General features: G+C 39.7%; 1 protein-coding gene across 2 annotated transcripts in view; it reads left to right on the plus strand.

Annotated features, from left to right (window-relative positions):
• Window positions 1-15,959, plus strand: part of CANX (calnexin) — a 38,502-nt gene that overhangs the window by 10,746 nt on the left and 11,797 nt on the right. For both annotated transcript variants that reach the window (XM_081949875.1, XM_081949876.1), the window contains exons 3-13: window positions 277-350; window positions 1,497-1,555; window positions 2,226-2,367; window positions 4,414-4,495; window positions 4,944-5,136; window positions 6,153-6,342; window positions 9,890-10,003; window positions 10,972-11,128; window positions 12,608-12,823; window positions 13,716-13,835; window positions 13,945-14,086. In XM_081949875.1, the coding sequence (XP_081806001.1) occupies window positions 277-350; window positions 1,497-1,555; window positions 2,226-2,367; window positions 4,414-4,495; window positions 4,944-5,136; window positions 6,153-6,342; window positions 9,890-10,003; window positions 10,972-11,128; window positions 12,608-12,823; window positions 13,716-13,835; window positions 13,945-14,086 (1,489 nt within the window). The remainder of the gene's footprint in view (window positions 1-276; window positions 351-1,496; window positions 1,556-2,225; window positions 2,368-4,413; window positions 4,496-4,943; window positions 5,137-6,152; window positions 6,343-9,889; window positions 10,004-10,971; window positions 11,129-12,607; window positions 12,824-13,715; window positions 13,836-13,944; window positions 14,087-15,959) is intronic.

Below are 15,959 nucleotides of genomic sequence, written 5' to 3' on the forward strand. Positions count from 1 at the left end.
GCGTGTGTGTGTTATACACACACACTAATTCATACAGTAGCTTGGGTTTTGCTTTTAATATTTCAGAAAACCTCTAATCAAACATAACCTCACCTGATGTATAAATCCCAAGACTATTTTACTACACAGATATTCTGGTAATTCTGATCGTAACTTAGAAGTTGAATTATTAGTAATTTTGATATATAACTATAAGTTTTTATAGTGCACTTGATTATAAACAGTAAAAAATTAAATTATTCAGAATATCATCTAATATTGAACTTCTATCTTCAGGTTACCTATACAGCTCCAGTACCAACAGGAGAAGTTTATTTTGCTGAAAACTTTGATAAAGGAACTTTAGAAGGGTAAGCATTCATCTAAAAAAGTACTAGTAGATATACATGAGGAAAGGTTGAATTAAAATATTTTTTAAACATTTTTATGAATCAATTCATGAATCAAGCAAATGAAATCAGTGCAACTAAAATACCTAATATAGAGTACATCTGATAACAGTTGAAAAAAATGGATCATATAGAACAGGTGTCAAACACAAGGCCTGCGGGATCCGGCCTGCGATGTGCTTGGATCCGGCCTGCAGGGCTGTCCTGGAAAATGTAAGGAGCCAGCCCGTATGGCTTTGGCCCAGTCTACCCAATGCAAAGAGGAAACATCGGATCTGTGTCACTTTGGCCCTGTCTACCCAATGCAAAGAGGAAACATGCCAGCAGTTTGGGGAGTGGTGTCAAACTGGACATGCCCACCCTGCTAGCCATGCCCAGTATGTCGTGTCAAGCTGGCCATACCCACCAGTCAGCCATGCCCGCCTGGCCCTCCCAAGGTCAACCACAGCCCTGATGCGGTCCTCCATGAAATTGAGTTTGACACCCCTGATATAGTAAGTACAAAAATACATGTAAACATTTATGAAGAAATGACTTGTTCACTAATGCCTTAGTTAAGAGTGACTTTCTAGAGAGAACATTCCTGTCCGAAAATGAAAATGGCTCTTATGCATCCCTACCAAACTTTGCCATATTATATGCATAAATAATCTGGTAAATTACTTTTTTAATTATAGGAGATTATAGTCTCTTAAGTAACTTGAGTTGGCAGTACACATTTACTATGTTTTGAAATGTATCAATTGCAATGGCGTGGGAGCAGAGTGTACCTTTTCTGCCATAATATCTGCCTTCTGGAACATCATTCCCCACCTCCCACAGCAAGATTAGCCCAGTCCTATTGACCTTCTGGAAATCTCCCAAAACCTTTTTTTTCCTAGCAGGCTTGAAAAGGTGCATGGTGATTGCATTATATTTTAATGCATTGATCCATTCTCCCCCAGTCTTTCTTATTATTTAAGTTGATTTTAATTTTTTTAGATTTGTTCTTAATTGTTTGCGTACCACCCAAAATCAAAGTTGTGAGATGGGTAGCTATATACAATTGAAAAATGAATTCTCCCTGCTCTACATTGCCTTCATGTAAACTTTTAAAAAACATTTCAGGTGGTTTCTGTCTAAAGCCAAGAAGGATGATACGGATGATGAGATTGCCAAATATGATGGTTTGTATGACATCTTATTCTTCATATAAGAAGTTTTATTGCAATGTTTTTCTATACAGAAAGAGTATTTTATTAGACAGGATTATTCAGTTATATAAGGCTCAATTTGCAATCTTGCAGCCAAGATACTAATTTATTTCCTTACTGTAAGCTAAATCAGAGTTCTGTTAGAGCATTTAAACTTAGTCTAGATGTTTATTAGAATTAGGCTAATTCCCAAAGTATTTGTTTATGTACTTTTTTTGAGGTAGGTTTTTTCCCCTAGTAAGGGGAAAAATTCTTGTCCTACGTTTTATATAAAATTATACTAAGTGATGGTTATTGCAGTCTCAGAAAAAATGATTCCATGAAAGTAGAATACAAGCATATTTTTTCACAAGAATCCCGATTAATAATTCCAACAAAATCATCATGTGACTTTGCAAAAAGCAGTTATGAACAGATAATTATGCCTAGTTATCAAATAAGTGTATTGATATTCAGTAGCTTCTAACTATATAAAAACCATAATTTTATCAAAAAAAACCTACTGTCTGCAAAATATATTCTTCTGAAGGAAAAGAGGGAGGAGCATTTAGTGCAAGGACATTATAACTGAGAAGAGTTTGAAAAATGTGTTTGACATGCCTCCATCATATTTGTTACGGAAACAAATGTCTTTTTTCTATAGGCAAATGGGAAGTACAGGAAATGAAGGATACTAAACTTCCTGGGGATAAAGGACTCGTATTGATTTCACGGGCCAAACATCATGCAATTGCTGCTAAACTTAATAAGCCTTTTATCTTTGACACCAAGCCTCTCATTGTACAGTAAGTATGTTTTGCTGTCTTTTTTCATTAAACCAGCAATACTGTACCAATGCATAAACAATAGATAAGAACACACAGTGTAATTTAGAGCCACTTTGGTCTAGTCTGGGGTCTGCAACCTTAAACACTCAAAGAGCCATTTGACCTGTTTCCCACAGAAAAAACCTATGGAGCCAATAATTTAACAACCAGTGTGACTGGGTAAACATGGCCAACTCAACATCACTCATTCCCAGTCACATGACACACACACAGCCATGCCTACCCAGCCAGTCATTAGAGCAGAGAATCAATTGTTAATTATTTGCCATGTCCAGCCCCGCCTCACCCCTCCCCAGCCACCTCTTGCCACATCCGGTCTTGGGTCTGCTGTTCACCTCCCCCTCCTCTCTACTTTCTCTCCTATCTCTCTTTTTCTCTCTGGGTCTTGCTGCTGGACAGACTACAGCAGAAAACAGCAGGCGGCTACTTTGTTGGTGCTGGAGAAACGCGACCTGCTCTCCACCCCGATACATATGCCTGACCCACACGACTGTCAAACCTCGCATGGCTTTGCCATTGGGGGGGACCCCTGAACTGGTGCTGTGTGGTGGGAATTTGACGTCCGCAGGTCGACCAGCCTACAAACAGCATGCTGACTATCACCTGGTCAGTGGCGAGCCGAAGACTGACGGGGAGGTGGGGCATCACAACACCAGTGGCCTGCTGGCTCTGCAGGAAGAGCAACTGACATCCAAGAGGCGAGAACGAGACACCGCCGCTGATGTTGCAGGGGCGAGTGGGACAAGGTTGCATTGTTGCTCCACATCGTAATGGGCTCCAGGAGGAATGGACCCCGTCTCCCCCATTGTGAAGCACTCTAAATTTCACTGCTGTGCAAGGCGCTGCAAGACCAGTGGGCAGGCCATGGAGGTGTTTTGACCTAGGCGTCACCAAATCACGAAGCAGACTCCTTGTCATGACAAAACTCCTTTTTATTAAGCTAATGTGAATTCTTCTCATTCACATCTAGCAAAGTCCCAGAAAACAGTCTTTCAAGGGTGAATTTACAACCACAGACCTTATCAGGCTTGGAGAGCTGCCAGGCCAATATCTTCCAAATGCAATGCTGTACAAGAAAATACTTGGCAAGGAGTCTCTGAGAGTCACAAACAAATCTTCACATTAATTAAGTGAATTAATTCTCTCCTGCAAACTCCACTCCCCTTTCGCTCCTTATTCCCTATGGGAGGAGTCATTCACCGTCCACTTGTACCTTTACTCCTGAGTTGGCCCTTGTTCCCTTCTCCTGGCAGCTCTGTGCATGCGCACATCGGGAACAGTGGCAGCTGATAACTGTCAGATGGCCCTCGCCCCATCTCTGCCTCCGACGCAGAGCGTTCATCAGAGCCTTCCCCAGACTCCAGGATTGGCCCATGTTCTCCCCAATCTCCTCACTGTCTGAGTCTGCCACCAGCTCCACTGGCCACTGGCGGGCCACAACAGGAGGTAGCAACAGCAGCAGTGTCAGGAGCCGCAGCAGAGGGCTGAAAGAGCCACATATGGCTCTGGACCCACAGATTGCTGACAACTTCTCTAGTGATTAAGGCACCAGACTAGAAACCAGGAGACTGTTGAGTTCTAGTCCCACCTTAGACATGAAAACCAAGAGTGTGACTTTGAGACAGTCTCAATCCAACTCGCCTCACAGAGCTATTGTGGGGAAAATAGCAGGAGGAAGTGTGTTTGTTCGCCACCTTGAGTTATTTATAAAAATAATAAAGGACAGATTTAAAAAAACTTTGAAAATAAATAAAAAATGAATTTAGTTTCTCGTTGGTATGTGCGTATTATACTATTATTTTATATGATAGAATTGGAAATTGGAGGGATGTGTGTGTAAGTAAATGTAATTTTTGGGAGAGAAACCTAGGAAGGAATTGAGAGGAGGGAAGAACGCAAACAAAAATGTAAGCTTTGGTAGACAAATGTTAATGTAGTGGCATGTGAAATCATTTTCAATAGGATTTTAAAAAAAATGACTAACCTCTTACGTTGCAAACTTAGGTATGAAGTCAACTTCCAAAATGGAATTGAATGTGGCGGTGCATATGTGAAACTGCTTACCAAATCTAATGATTTAAACTTGGTGAGTATTGTTAATCTTTTAATTTTGAGATCTTAATGTTTATTTGTTTGGATTACACTCTTGCAAATCATCTTATTACTTTAACAAGATGATGACATGTCAGTTTACTGAACACTTACTGTTTATCATAAATCCCCTTATTTTAATGACATTCAGGTTACATATGCATTTTTTGTGAAAACTGCTAAGAAATGAAAACTATTGCTCATTAGTTAGAATATCATTCTTTTTTTATTTGGGCACTTGTTGTTTATTTTGCACTAAAAAAGAGATCCTAACAAAGGATTTGCTCCCCCTTCCTCGTTTTGAATTAAATCTGCTAGCTGAGAGGTGGTTAGTAGGCTCATTTAAATTTAAATATAATTAGGTGTGCAGTAAAGTGTAAAATGAAAGTTTTGTTAAAAGTTAATTTATATTTTGAAGGTTTTCCTATCTATATCTTTCATAGGACCAATTCCATGATAAGACTCCATACACAATCATGTTTGGTCCAGACAAGTGTGGTGAAGATTACAAGTTACACTTCATTTTTCGTCACAAGAATCCAAAGACTGGCCAATATGAGGAGAAACATGCCAAACGTCCTGAGGCAGATTTAAAGAATTTTTTTACTGATAAGAAGACACATCTTTATACACTGGGTAAAGCAGACACATACTTGGATACTTTTATGGGTGAAATTGTAATATAGTAATTATTGAAGGCAAGACAGGGAGCATTTTCAACTGGTATAGTGAATAAGGAAGGTGACCTTGATGAAAATATGCAAAAATGTTATTTATGAAAAAGGGAATGAAACTATTTTAATGACTGAGAAACTCAGTCAGAGACCTCTCTGGTTCATGGGCATATAAGAAGTATAGCAGAATCAGCTTTACACAATTCTGTTATGACTCATCTCGATAAAGCTAGTTTTTGCCTTCATGGAGAGTTGATTTCCTGCTCTAATTTATCACACGGACTACATTGTAAAGAATAACTTTTTTTATATCCCCATGATTTTTATAATGAACTCTATTTGGCAGAACTGGTTTTTGATAAGGACAACTGGGTGGTTCTCGACTTACAACCACAGTTAAGCCCAATATTTCCATTGCTAAGCAAGGAAGTTGTTAAGTGCGTTTTGCCACAGTTCTTAAGCAAACCGTTTTATGACCTTTTTGCCACAGTTGTTAAGCAAACCACTGCAGTTATTAAGTGAATCATGTGGTCATTAAGCAAATCTGGCTTCCCACATTGACTTTGCTTGTCGGAAACTGGCTGGGAAAATTAAAATGGTGATCACATGATCTGGGGACAGTGCATTTGTCAGAAATACATGCCAGTTGCAAGTGCCCAAATTTTAATCATGCCACCATGGGGATGTTGGAATGGTCATAAATGTGGAAACTTGTCATAACTCAATTTTAACTACTAACAGCCACTAAACAAATGGTTGTGTCAAGGACTGTCTATATATGATTTCCATGAAATTTTTGAGTAGTCTAGCGGACCAAAATATTATTGCTTGTTTGAATTTGGTGAAATATTTTTAATGCTGCATTTCATTCACAAGATCCCTTCACAATGCCTTATAAATAGGAAGGCAGTAGATCAAAATATAATGGCAGGTTTTTTGAACTCATTTTATCTTTATATTTCTGGATTTTTATCATAGTCTTGAATCCAGACAACAGCTTTGAAGTTTTGATTGATCAAACTGTTGTAAACACTGGGAATCTACTATCTGATATGACCCCTCCTGTGAATCCTCCACGTGAGATAGAAGACCCAAATGATCAGAAGCCAGAAGATTGGGATGAGAGAGCTAAGATTCCAGATCCAGATGCTGTTAAACCAGATGATTGGTGAGTACTTGTTGAAGACCCTTTATTTTTATAATAGGATGAAAGAAGGTGAGACTAGCTCATTTTTTGTACCATAATCCCGTCTCTTCTATAATAGCCTTCTTTGGTGTAAATTATATTATGGAATTGGAGACAATCTCACTTTGTACTAATTGATAGGCATGCTTAATAGCTTCATTAGTGAGATGCACTGAGCCCAGCTTTATCCTGCAATCTGAGAAAAGAGGTTGAGCTTTTGTAGGCTGAGAATGTTACGGTTGTGATTTTACTTTTTTTCATGAATTTTCTCATCAGCACTGTTGTGTTTCCCTTTATTCAGGGCATTAGCAAGCAAGCTGACAATTTTTCAGAAATGTTCTTATATATTGCCTTGCATTCCTTGCTGTAGTGAAGGCAAAGGGAGTAAAAATACTAAGTGCTGAAGCTAGGGAATCTCATCTATCATCTATTCAGTAACTCTGCATTTTTTTATTTAACTGTATATGGCTACTAATTGGAAGCAAATAACTGTACAGGTCACAAGACAAAATGCTAAAAACAAATATGGAATACAAAAACTAAGGTAACCTGATAGTTATTTTCAGTCATAGACTTACTTATATGAGCTCTAGGCTTTTACAGCTTTCAAGAAGGTTAACAATATCAGGGCCATCCAATCTCCAGGAAGAGCCTGTTCCACAGAGGAGCTGCAACAAAGAATGCATGTTGTCATCTTGTTGCTGCAAGATGAGACAGTTTCACTAAGGAAATCTAGAACATAACCCCTCTTTCTAGTATGGTGGGATCACAGAAATAATTGGAAATGAGGTCCCATGTCATGTAGGGACTTAGAAGTGAAAATCAGCCCTTTGAAGTGCACCCGGAAATCTGTTGGAAGCTAGTGCAACTTGCATAGTAGAGGTGCTACTTTGCCAAACCTCAGTGCATCCTGAATTGTCTGCTGCTGCATTTTGGACCAGTTGAAGCTTCTGAGTCTTTTAAAAGGCAGTCCTATATTGCAATAATCCAGACAGGAAGCATCTAAGGCATGAATGACTATAAACAGAGCCTGTTGATCCTGAGCACAAGTTGCATGTGAGATAAATCTGTGCAAAGGCTGTCCTAGCCATAGCTTTAATCTACTCCTTGAACAGTAGTTATGGGTTCAGCAAGACAACCAGATTGCACACCAGCTCTATTTGAGGGAGTGCTATTCACTGGAATGGCTCCAGAAACAGCCCCACAACACAGAGACCTTCAGTCTTGCTAGAGCTGAGACACATTTATTCCTGTTCATCCAATCCGCAAGCACCTTTAAGTCCTTGTACATCATCACTTGTACAGGTACCCCTTGAGACCACAAATAGAACTATCCGTTCTAAGTCACTATGTGAAGCTGCAACTATTCTTATGATCATACCTCAGCTTTCCTTTGCTTTAGAGTCCTGTGAAGGTTTGTAAATGTGAAAGATTGGTTGCAGTTATTTTTTCATCACTGTCAAATTGCAAACATTCGCTAAAGTAACTGTACAGCTCTTGGCAGAGTTAGGGTGTACAACTGGGATGTTGTCAGCACACTATTCTGGCTTTTCTCTGTAGCAAACATAGTTGACATTTGAAAGGCACACTAAGGACATGCACATAGAATTCCAGCTGCTTCTCAGTTAACCATTCAATGGCCATTCAAAATTATGATACTTAACATCATTTCTCAAACTTCTGGTTGTCCCAGCACCCCTGAAGTGATATGATCATGATTTGGGCATTTGGCAACCAGCTTGCACTTAATAACCATTGCAACATCCTACATCATGCAATCTTCCCTGCTGGCTTGCCAGAAGCAAACTCAGTAGGAAGCTGACAAGTCATTCCTGTAAGTTGTTTGAATTCTGATAGCTTTTTTCCTCCAAGAAGCCTGGCTATGGCACCCCCAATATACATCAACTTGAGGTGGTCACTTGCACACACACTCCTCCATGGACAGCAGCTATCCATGTTCCATCTATGTCTCGGCAGCCACTTGCACACCTTCCCCCACCATGCAGCAGCCACCTCCAACCTTTTTGCATCACTCACCAGCACACTCTTCCCCATCTGGCAACAGTCAACCCCACTATATTCTTCTGTTCCTCAACAGCCACTCCTATATCTGGAAACACCCACTCCAGTTCTTGTGCAAGGGTTGTATCAGTCACTCGCACACCCTTTCCCACCTAACAGCATCCACCCCTGCTGTGCTCTCATTGGACCTTGAGAATCAACTGCGCATTTGTCAGCAGCCATTGCACTTTACCACACGTTCTTAATCACATGTTCATACTCCCCCGGCTGGCTGTTCCATGTAATGCCATACTTTGGCAGTCACCTGCACATTCTCATGCATATTCCCCCACCTAACAGCAGTCATTTACTATCTTACTTGTAAGCAATTTGTAAGCCACCTGAGACTTGCAAGCTCCTGCCGCTTCCCCCTTGGCTTGGCCTGTTGGAACCTGGCTTGCTGGAAATTAGGAGGTCCTTGCTTAACAATGGCAACAGAGTGTGCCATGATTGCTGTCACTAAATAATGCAGTCATAATGTGACATTGTGGTTTATGACTACATTATTTAGCCACAGAGGTTAAAGTTAACGATTCCAATTGCTATTGCTAAGTGAGGACTACCTTCTGTTAATTGATGAGAAAGAGATTGCAAGTGAGTGAAGAAACATACAATGGGGAATACCCTGAGAGGAAGGTGTTAGCACTGGCTGTTTGCCTAGTGTGTTCTCTGCTGCCTCCTAGGAGGCAAAGATATCCTTCCCTGTGGAACTGATTAAGGCCTGGTCACTTTCAGGTAGTTGCATAAGCTACCAGGTTCTACAGCTGTTTCTCATTTATAAACTAACTGGGATTGGCAACTCCCTTATTAAGAGAAAGTTCATTAAATAGGAAATCACATGACCGCAACATTTTCTGACTGGAAAAAGATAAGACTAGTCAGTTTGATATCTTCAGATTTTATTTGCCTCCTAATCATTTTCCCACTCTTTGGAATGCAGGAGTGCCTGCTTACCAACATAGAAAGCAATGTGATCACACTTGCAGTCTGACCGTAGCAAGCATGCTATGCAAACAGCTTAAAATACATTCGTGATCCCTGTCCAATCATTGCTCTGCAAGGTGCATGGTTGAAGCAAGTGATTTCTCTAATCGGTCTTTTCATGCTGGTGGTGCAGTTGCATTGCTTTCAGTGTAGAAAAGCAAATAGCGTACTCTTTCAATTGGTTTCTTTCCAGTCTCTTCTCTGCAAAGGCTAAAAAAAACCAGACAGGCACAGGACAGCATGTACTGACTAATGATCACATGATTAAGGGACACTCAAAAGGTGGTAAATGATTGTACTAATTGGCCGTCAGATTAATTTTCAGCATATTATAACTTCAAACTGTTACTGAACAAATGATCAGTAAATGAAAACTGATTTGGCTAGGACAACTAATAAATATTTGAAAAAGCTGGCATTTTGGTTTTAAACCATGTTAAATTGTAAATAAAATAACATAATTTTGATTGTTAATTTTTTATAGGGATGAGGATGCTCCTGCTAAAATTCCAGATGAAGATGCTGGGAAGCCAGAAGGTTGGTTGGATGATGAGCCAGAATATGTAGCTGATCCTGATGCAGAAAAACCAGAGGATTGGTAAGTTAATACTGATCTCACAATATATTTAGCTTTAGGCCATGGTCCTAAGAATACTCATTCAGTGATCATAATTGTGAGGACCAGTCATAAGTCACTTTTTTTTAATGCTGTTGTAACTTTGAACAGTCATTAAACGAATGGCTGTAAGTTAAGGACTAAACGTCCACACACGTTTATAGAAAATTGAAGAGTAACAGATATAGTGTTTTGAAATGGCCAAATCAAAGTCAGCAAATGTCAGAAATTTTGTTGCATAATTTGAAATGAATAGTTTGCGCCAGAAAGTTCTCAAATGTTCCCCTGTTGGAGCAATTTACTAGGACAAATGGATTAAAATTAGTACATAGAAAAGCGAGTGACTAATCAATTACTGGAAGAGTTCTGTTGCAGTCATTTTAGTTAAAGCTGATTGCAAACAGTTACTAAATACAGACTAAGTGACCTTGGAGGCTTTTTAGTTCAACCCCCTGCTCAAGCAGGAGACAACTATTTTTTCATACTCAAAGATCATATGATGGATGATTTAATTCGTGAAATAAATCAAGCAAACACCTAAGTTTAGTGTTACTTGTTAACACAGATTTTCTTTATTTCAGTAGGATCCATGAGGTTCTGGTAATAGTAGCAAAGATACAAGACTGAAAAGGGCAAATACTTTCTCATAGCATAGGTCAATATGAATTGAATTTCAACTGTATATTGTAGCACAAAGTTTCTCCCTGACCATGGGTCAATAAATGGAAGCAATCCGTATAGTACTAGTACATTATTTTACATAATTTTTCAGTGATGGATGTATATTATGCTAACCTAAATAAAATTCTAACATTTCAATACTGTAATTTATACTGTATTTTTATATTGGATTAAGTATACCTTTAATTGCTATTGATTATGTCTCTCCCATGCACATACTCTGCATTTATGAGAAAGAGAAAGTCCTAAAGCAGAAATTCATGTTTCAGGGATGAAGATATGGATGGAGAGTGGGAGGCACCCCAGATTGCAAATCCCAAATGTGAATCTGCTCCTGGCTGTGGTACCTGGCAACGGCCCACAATTGATAATCCAAATTATAAAGGCAAATGGAAGCCTACTATGATTGATAACCCCAATTATCAGGTATATTATTTTTTAAAATCTCTGTCAAGGAATGTTTGTTTATGTATTATTTCAATGTTAAACTAGATATATTGTCAGGTCATTATACATTATACTAAATTATAACACTTTTTGAAATACAGATGGGAGGTTATTTATAGAAAATAAGCTTGTGAATTTACCTCTACATCATCCCTGGGCATTGTATGGACCACAGGCCACATCCAGCCCTTTGGCTATCCGTATCTGACCTGCAGTGGTGCCACAGGCTACAATAGCATTCCTCTTGACTCAGAACTCCGTGACAGTCCCAGTTCGCCCCTTCAGAAAATTTTACATGAAAAAGCAGAAATAGTCTTGTGGCTCCTTAAAAGTTGCTACAGCATAAATTTACAAGACTACTTCATCCAGTGTGTGAAATTCTGCTCTCAGATGTTAGTATCTTTATTCACATAGTTTGGAAGGTGCGAGGTCATAGACAAGTGAATGGAAGAAATAAAATCAGGACCATTCTGTTGTTGAATGTACACATAAAAAGTAATATGTTTACGAGCAACTAGGTGACAATACAATCAGTGTACCAATGGTAAGATTATTCACAAGGCTAGAAACCAGGAACCTGAGTTCTAGTCCACCCTTAGGCATGAAAGCTGGCTGGATGACTTGGAGCAAGTTCCTCTCTCTCAACCCAACTAACTTCACAGGTTTGTTGTGAGGAAAGTAGCAGAAAAGTGTATTGGGCTTGTTCACTGCATTGACATAAAAAATAAAGGTGGAATGAAACAAAAATCTAATCTGAAATGAAGCCATTGTCTCATTATGGAAGAATGAGAAGTTGACAGAAATGGCAAAACAAACTACTTTAATTAAAGAAAAGAATCTATCCAGTTTTGTTTCTACTTGAAAACTGCTTCTGGACTTTATGTCCAAAACAGAAAAAAATGAAACTTTGTTTCTGAGTTTTGTTGATTGGATTAATTTGTTTTTATAGAAATTCCTAATACTTACTAATATGTAAAGCAAAATTTTCAGACTGTTTTAAATTCTACTGCATTGAAAAATGTCACTGCTTTCCCCCTTTTTACCTTGCTTTCTTTTCCTTCTCCTGTTCTAGCTTTGCTTCTGTTTGTGTTTGTATAAGACATTCCCATACAAAAAAATAAAGTTGTTGTCTCCATTAAAATCCAGATGTAACTAATGAATTGTAATTAATCGTCTATAAAGTGCCACAAGATTGTGATGCTACAGAGAATAATTTAAGTAACTATAGAAGCTGCCTTATATGGCAATAGACTACGACTTATATTTTGTCAATGTCTGCTCGGGCAATGTCTCCCTGAAGATCACCACAGTGTTTCTACAGCCTTCTTCATAATATTTTAATTGGATATTAAGATTTCTATTAATATGTTCAGTTATGGAATGTTTTAAGTGTTAATTAAAATGTCTGAGTAATTAAGACTTACAGAATTGATTCAGTGATGTCTGTGCATTATTTAGGGCATCTGGAAGCCAAGGAAGATTCCAAACCCCGACTTCTTTGAAGACTTGCAGCCATTCAAAATGACCCCCTTTAATGCTGTGGGACTTGAATTGTGGTCTATGACTTCAGATATATTCTTTGACAATTTCATCATCTGTACTGAGCGAGCAGTAGCAGATGATTGGGGTAATGATGGATGGGGCCTGAAGAAGGCAGCTGATGGTGCTGCTGAGGTGAGAAAGAAAAGTTTTTTTTCCTAATAGTGCAGCATAAAATAGAATTCAGAAATTCTTTTTTTTCTTTTCTATTAAACAGATTGATTTGTATGTTTCTCTTTGAGAAAAAAGAAACAAAACTTCTCTGTGGCAAATAGAGTCACAGTATTCTTTATTCAGTTTATTCATGATGTTGTTTAGGTGTTATTAGATGGAGTATGCTAACTCATTTTCATTTTTCTTTGTTTTTTAATGGCTAGATAAGTCCTTTTTTAAAAGATTTGTAGCCTTAGATAAAGTACTAGTTTAATACCAGACATTAGGATCAAAAGTATTTTCTCTAAAGAAAATAAGGCAGAAGAAGGCTGTATCCTATCAGGTGAAAACTGCTAGTCTATTGACCAATTGATTCAACTGGCTGTGAAAACCCATTGCTAGCAATAGCTTTACAGATCTTCAGTCCTGAGTTTTTCAGTCAGGGTGCTCTAGCATTCTTTCCAGTAGGTAATTTCAAGAAACTCTAAATGGTGAGATAACTCTCAAATATGCATGCTTAATCATCTTGAACAACCCTTAGATTGCTCTCATAGAATATTAGTTACAACAGTGATGAAACTGTTGCAGTAATTAATATTTGGAAATGTTAGTAGTTAAAGAGATTTAGAAATTACCTTAATCATCTCAAACATTTAATATACTTTACAATTGCATAAATAGGGTGAGGGTTCTATAAATATATTAATTTATATGACTTAGAGTAACTTAATGTAACTTAAAGATTTGAGTACCATGCTATAAAGTTGTTGTAGGTATGTGTTAATAATTCGATAGAATTATATATCTCTGGCAACTATATGGTTTGCTATACCAAATGCATATACATATATTTAGATTTAAATTTATCTTCTAGCCTGGTGTCGTGACCCAAATGATGGCTGCTGCTGAAGAACGTCCCTGGCTTTGGATAGTATATATCTTGACAGTGGCTCTTCCTGTTTTTCTCATTGTTCTTTTCTGCTGCTCTGGAAAGGTGTGTATGGATGTAGTTGATTTTAAACATTTTGTTTGATAAACTGAGAAAGAAAACAGTCCATTTTAGAAGAACTGAACTTGAAAACCCTTTCAACATTTTATTTCAGACAAAACAACCAAGTGCTGCAGAATACAAAAAGACAGATGCTCCTCAACCAGATGTAAATGAAGAAGAGAAGGTGGAGGAGAAAGAAAAAGAAGAGGATGAGGAAGAGGAAGAAGAAGAAGAATCAAATGAAAAAAAGCCTGGTAAGTAAAAGTGTCCCAAACTCATAAATGACTAAGTGTTTTGGAAAATTGCCCATTTTCAAAAAAGGTCTTGATTTCTGAGAAAGGAACGATGACTTTTGCAGTACACGAAAGTTCGATTTTAATATATCAGTTGAGAGAGTAGGTGTTGATTATTCCCAGTTGTCTGTTATATAATCCTTGGTATTGTTATTACCCAAATTCATATACGTCATAAAATTATATAAACATATCAGGAATTTTGTCTGTTGCATTGAGGTCTGCAAAACTGACACTATTGTTGTAATAATAATAATAATAATTAATAATAATTTAAATTTATTAGCCGCTCCCTTTCCGAAAAGGACTCGGGGCGGCGTACAATGGAGTAAAAAACATATAACATTTACATAAATCCATGACATACATAAGTACAAAGACACACATGTTCGGAGGAGGTTAACAGATACAATACATAGACAATTAAAAACCATTAAAATACCCTAATTACAAAACCCCATGTACAGTCCAAATTCAAAATGTTAAAAAACAGACAGTCAGGAGGAGTACGAGAAAATTACGGTTGAGCCAGGCCAGATAGTTGGAAGAGGTGGGTTTTCAGTTGTACACGGAAGGAGCGGAGATCGGAAGTAATCCTGATGTCCCGGGGGAGGTCATTCCACAGGGCTGGGCCCATCACAGAGAAGGCTCTGCTCCTGGGTGTCGCCCCCCGACACTGTTTGGCGGTCGGCACCCGGAGAAGTCCCTCTCTGTGAGAGCGGATTGGTCGTAGGGATGTGTGGGGCAGGATGCGATCCTGCATGTAACTAGGCCCTGTGCCATGGAGCGCTTTAAAGATCATAATCAAGACCTTGAAACGCACTCGGAAGACCACAGGAAGCCAGTGCAGCTCGCGCAGGAGAGGTGTTACAGGGGAGAATCTAGTCCTCCCCATGATCACCCGCGCGGCCGCGTTATGGACCAACTGTAGTCTCCGAGTGCATCTCAAAGGAAGCCCCATGTAGAGAGCATTGCAGTAGTCCAGGCGAGACGTCACCAGCGCATGGGTGACTGTGCGTAGGGCATCCCGGTCCAATAAGGGGCGCAATTGGCGCATCAGGCGAACCTGATGGAACGCCCCCCTTGCCACGGCTGTTACATGGTCATCCATGGACAGCCGGGCATCCAGGAGGACGCCCAAATTGCGCACCTGTTCCATAGGGGCTAGTTGCACGCCCCCAATGGCCAGAGATGGAAACACCTGGTTGAACCGGGGCGCCGGAAGCCACAGCCACTCCGTCTTGGAAGGGTTGAGTTTCAGTCGGTTGCCATCCATCCAGATCCGTACGGCCTCCAAACACCGGGACATCACTTCGATGGCCTCATTGGGGTGGTTTGGGGTGGAAATGTATAGCTGAGTGTCATCAGCATACAGATGATATCCCACCCCAAAACCACGGATGATCTCGCCCAGCGGTTTCATGTATGTGTTGAACAGGAGAGGCGAGAGTACCGAACCCTGTGGCACTCCACATGTGAGAGGCCTCCGGGTCGATCTCTGCTCCCCTGCCAACACACGTTGCGTCCGGTCAGTGAGGTAGGAGCCAAACCACCGTAACACGGTGCCCCTGACTCCCAACCCCTCCAGCCGGTGCAACAGGATACCATGGTCGATGGTATCGAAAGCCGCCGAGAGGTCTAATAGGACCAGGATAGAGGAACAACCCCTATCTCTGGCCCGCCAGAGATCATCCACCAATGCGACCAAGGCCGTCTCCGTGCTGTGCCCGGGTCGGAAGCCGGACTGGCGCGGGTCTAGATAATCATTTTCCTCCAGGTGGCGTGGGAACTGCTGTGCCACCACACTCTCTACAACCTTCGCTAAAAAAGGAAG

This window comes from Natrix helvetica (assembly GCF_964273705.1).
Source record: "Natrix helvetica genome assembly, chromosome: 1".
NCBI lineage: Eukaryota > Metazoa > Chordata > Lepidosauria > Squamata > Natricidae > Natrix > Natrix helvetica.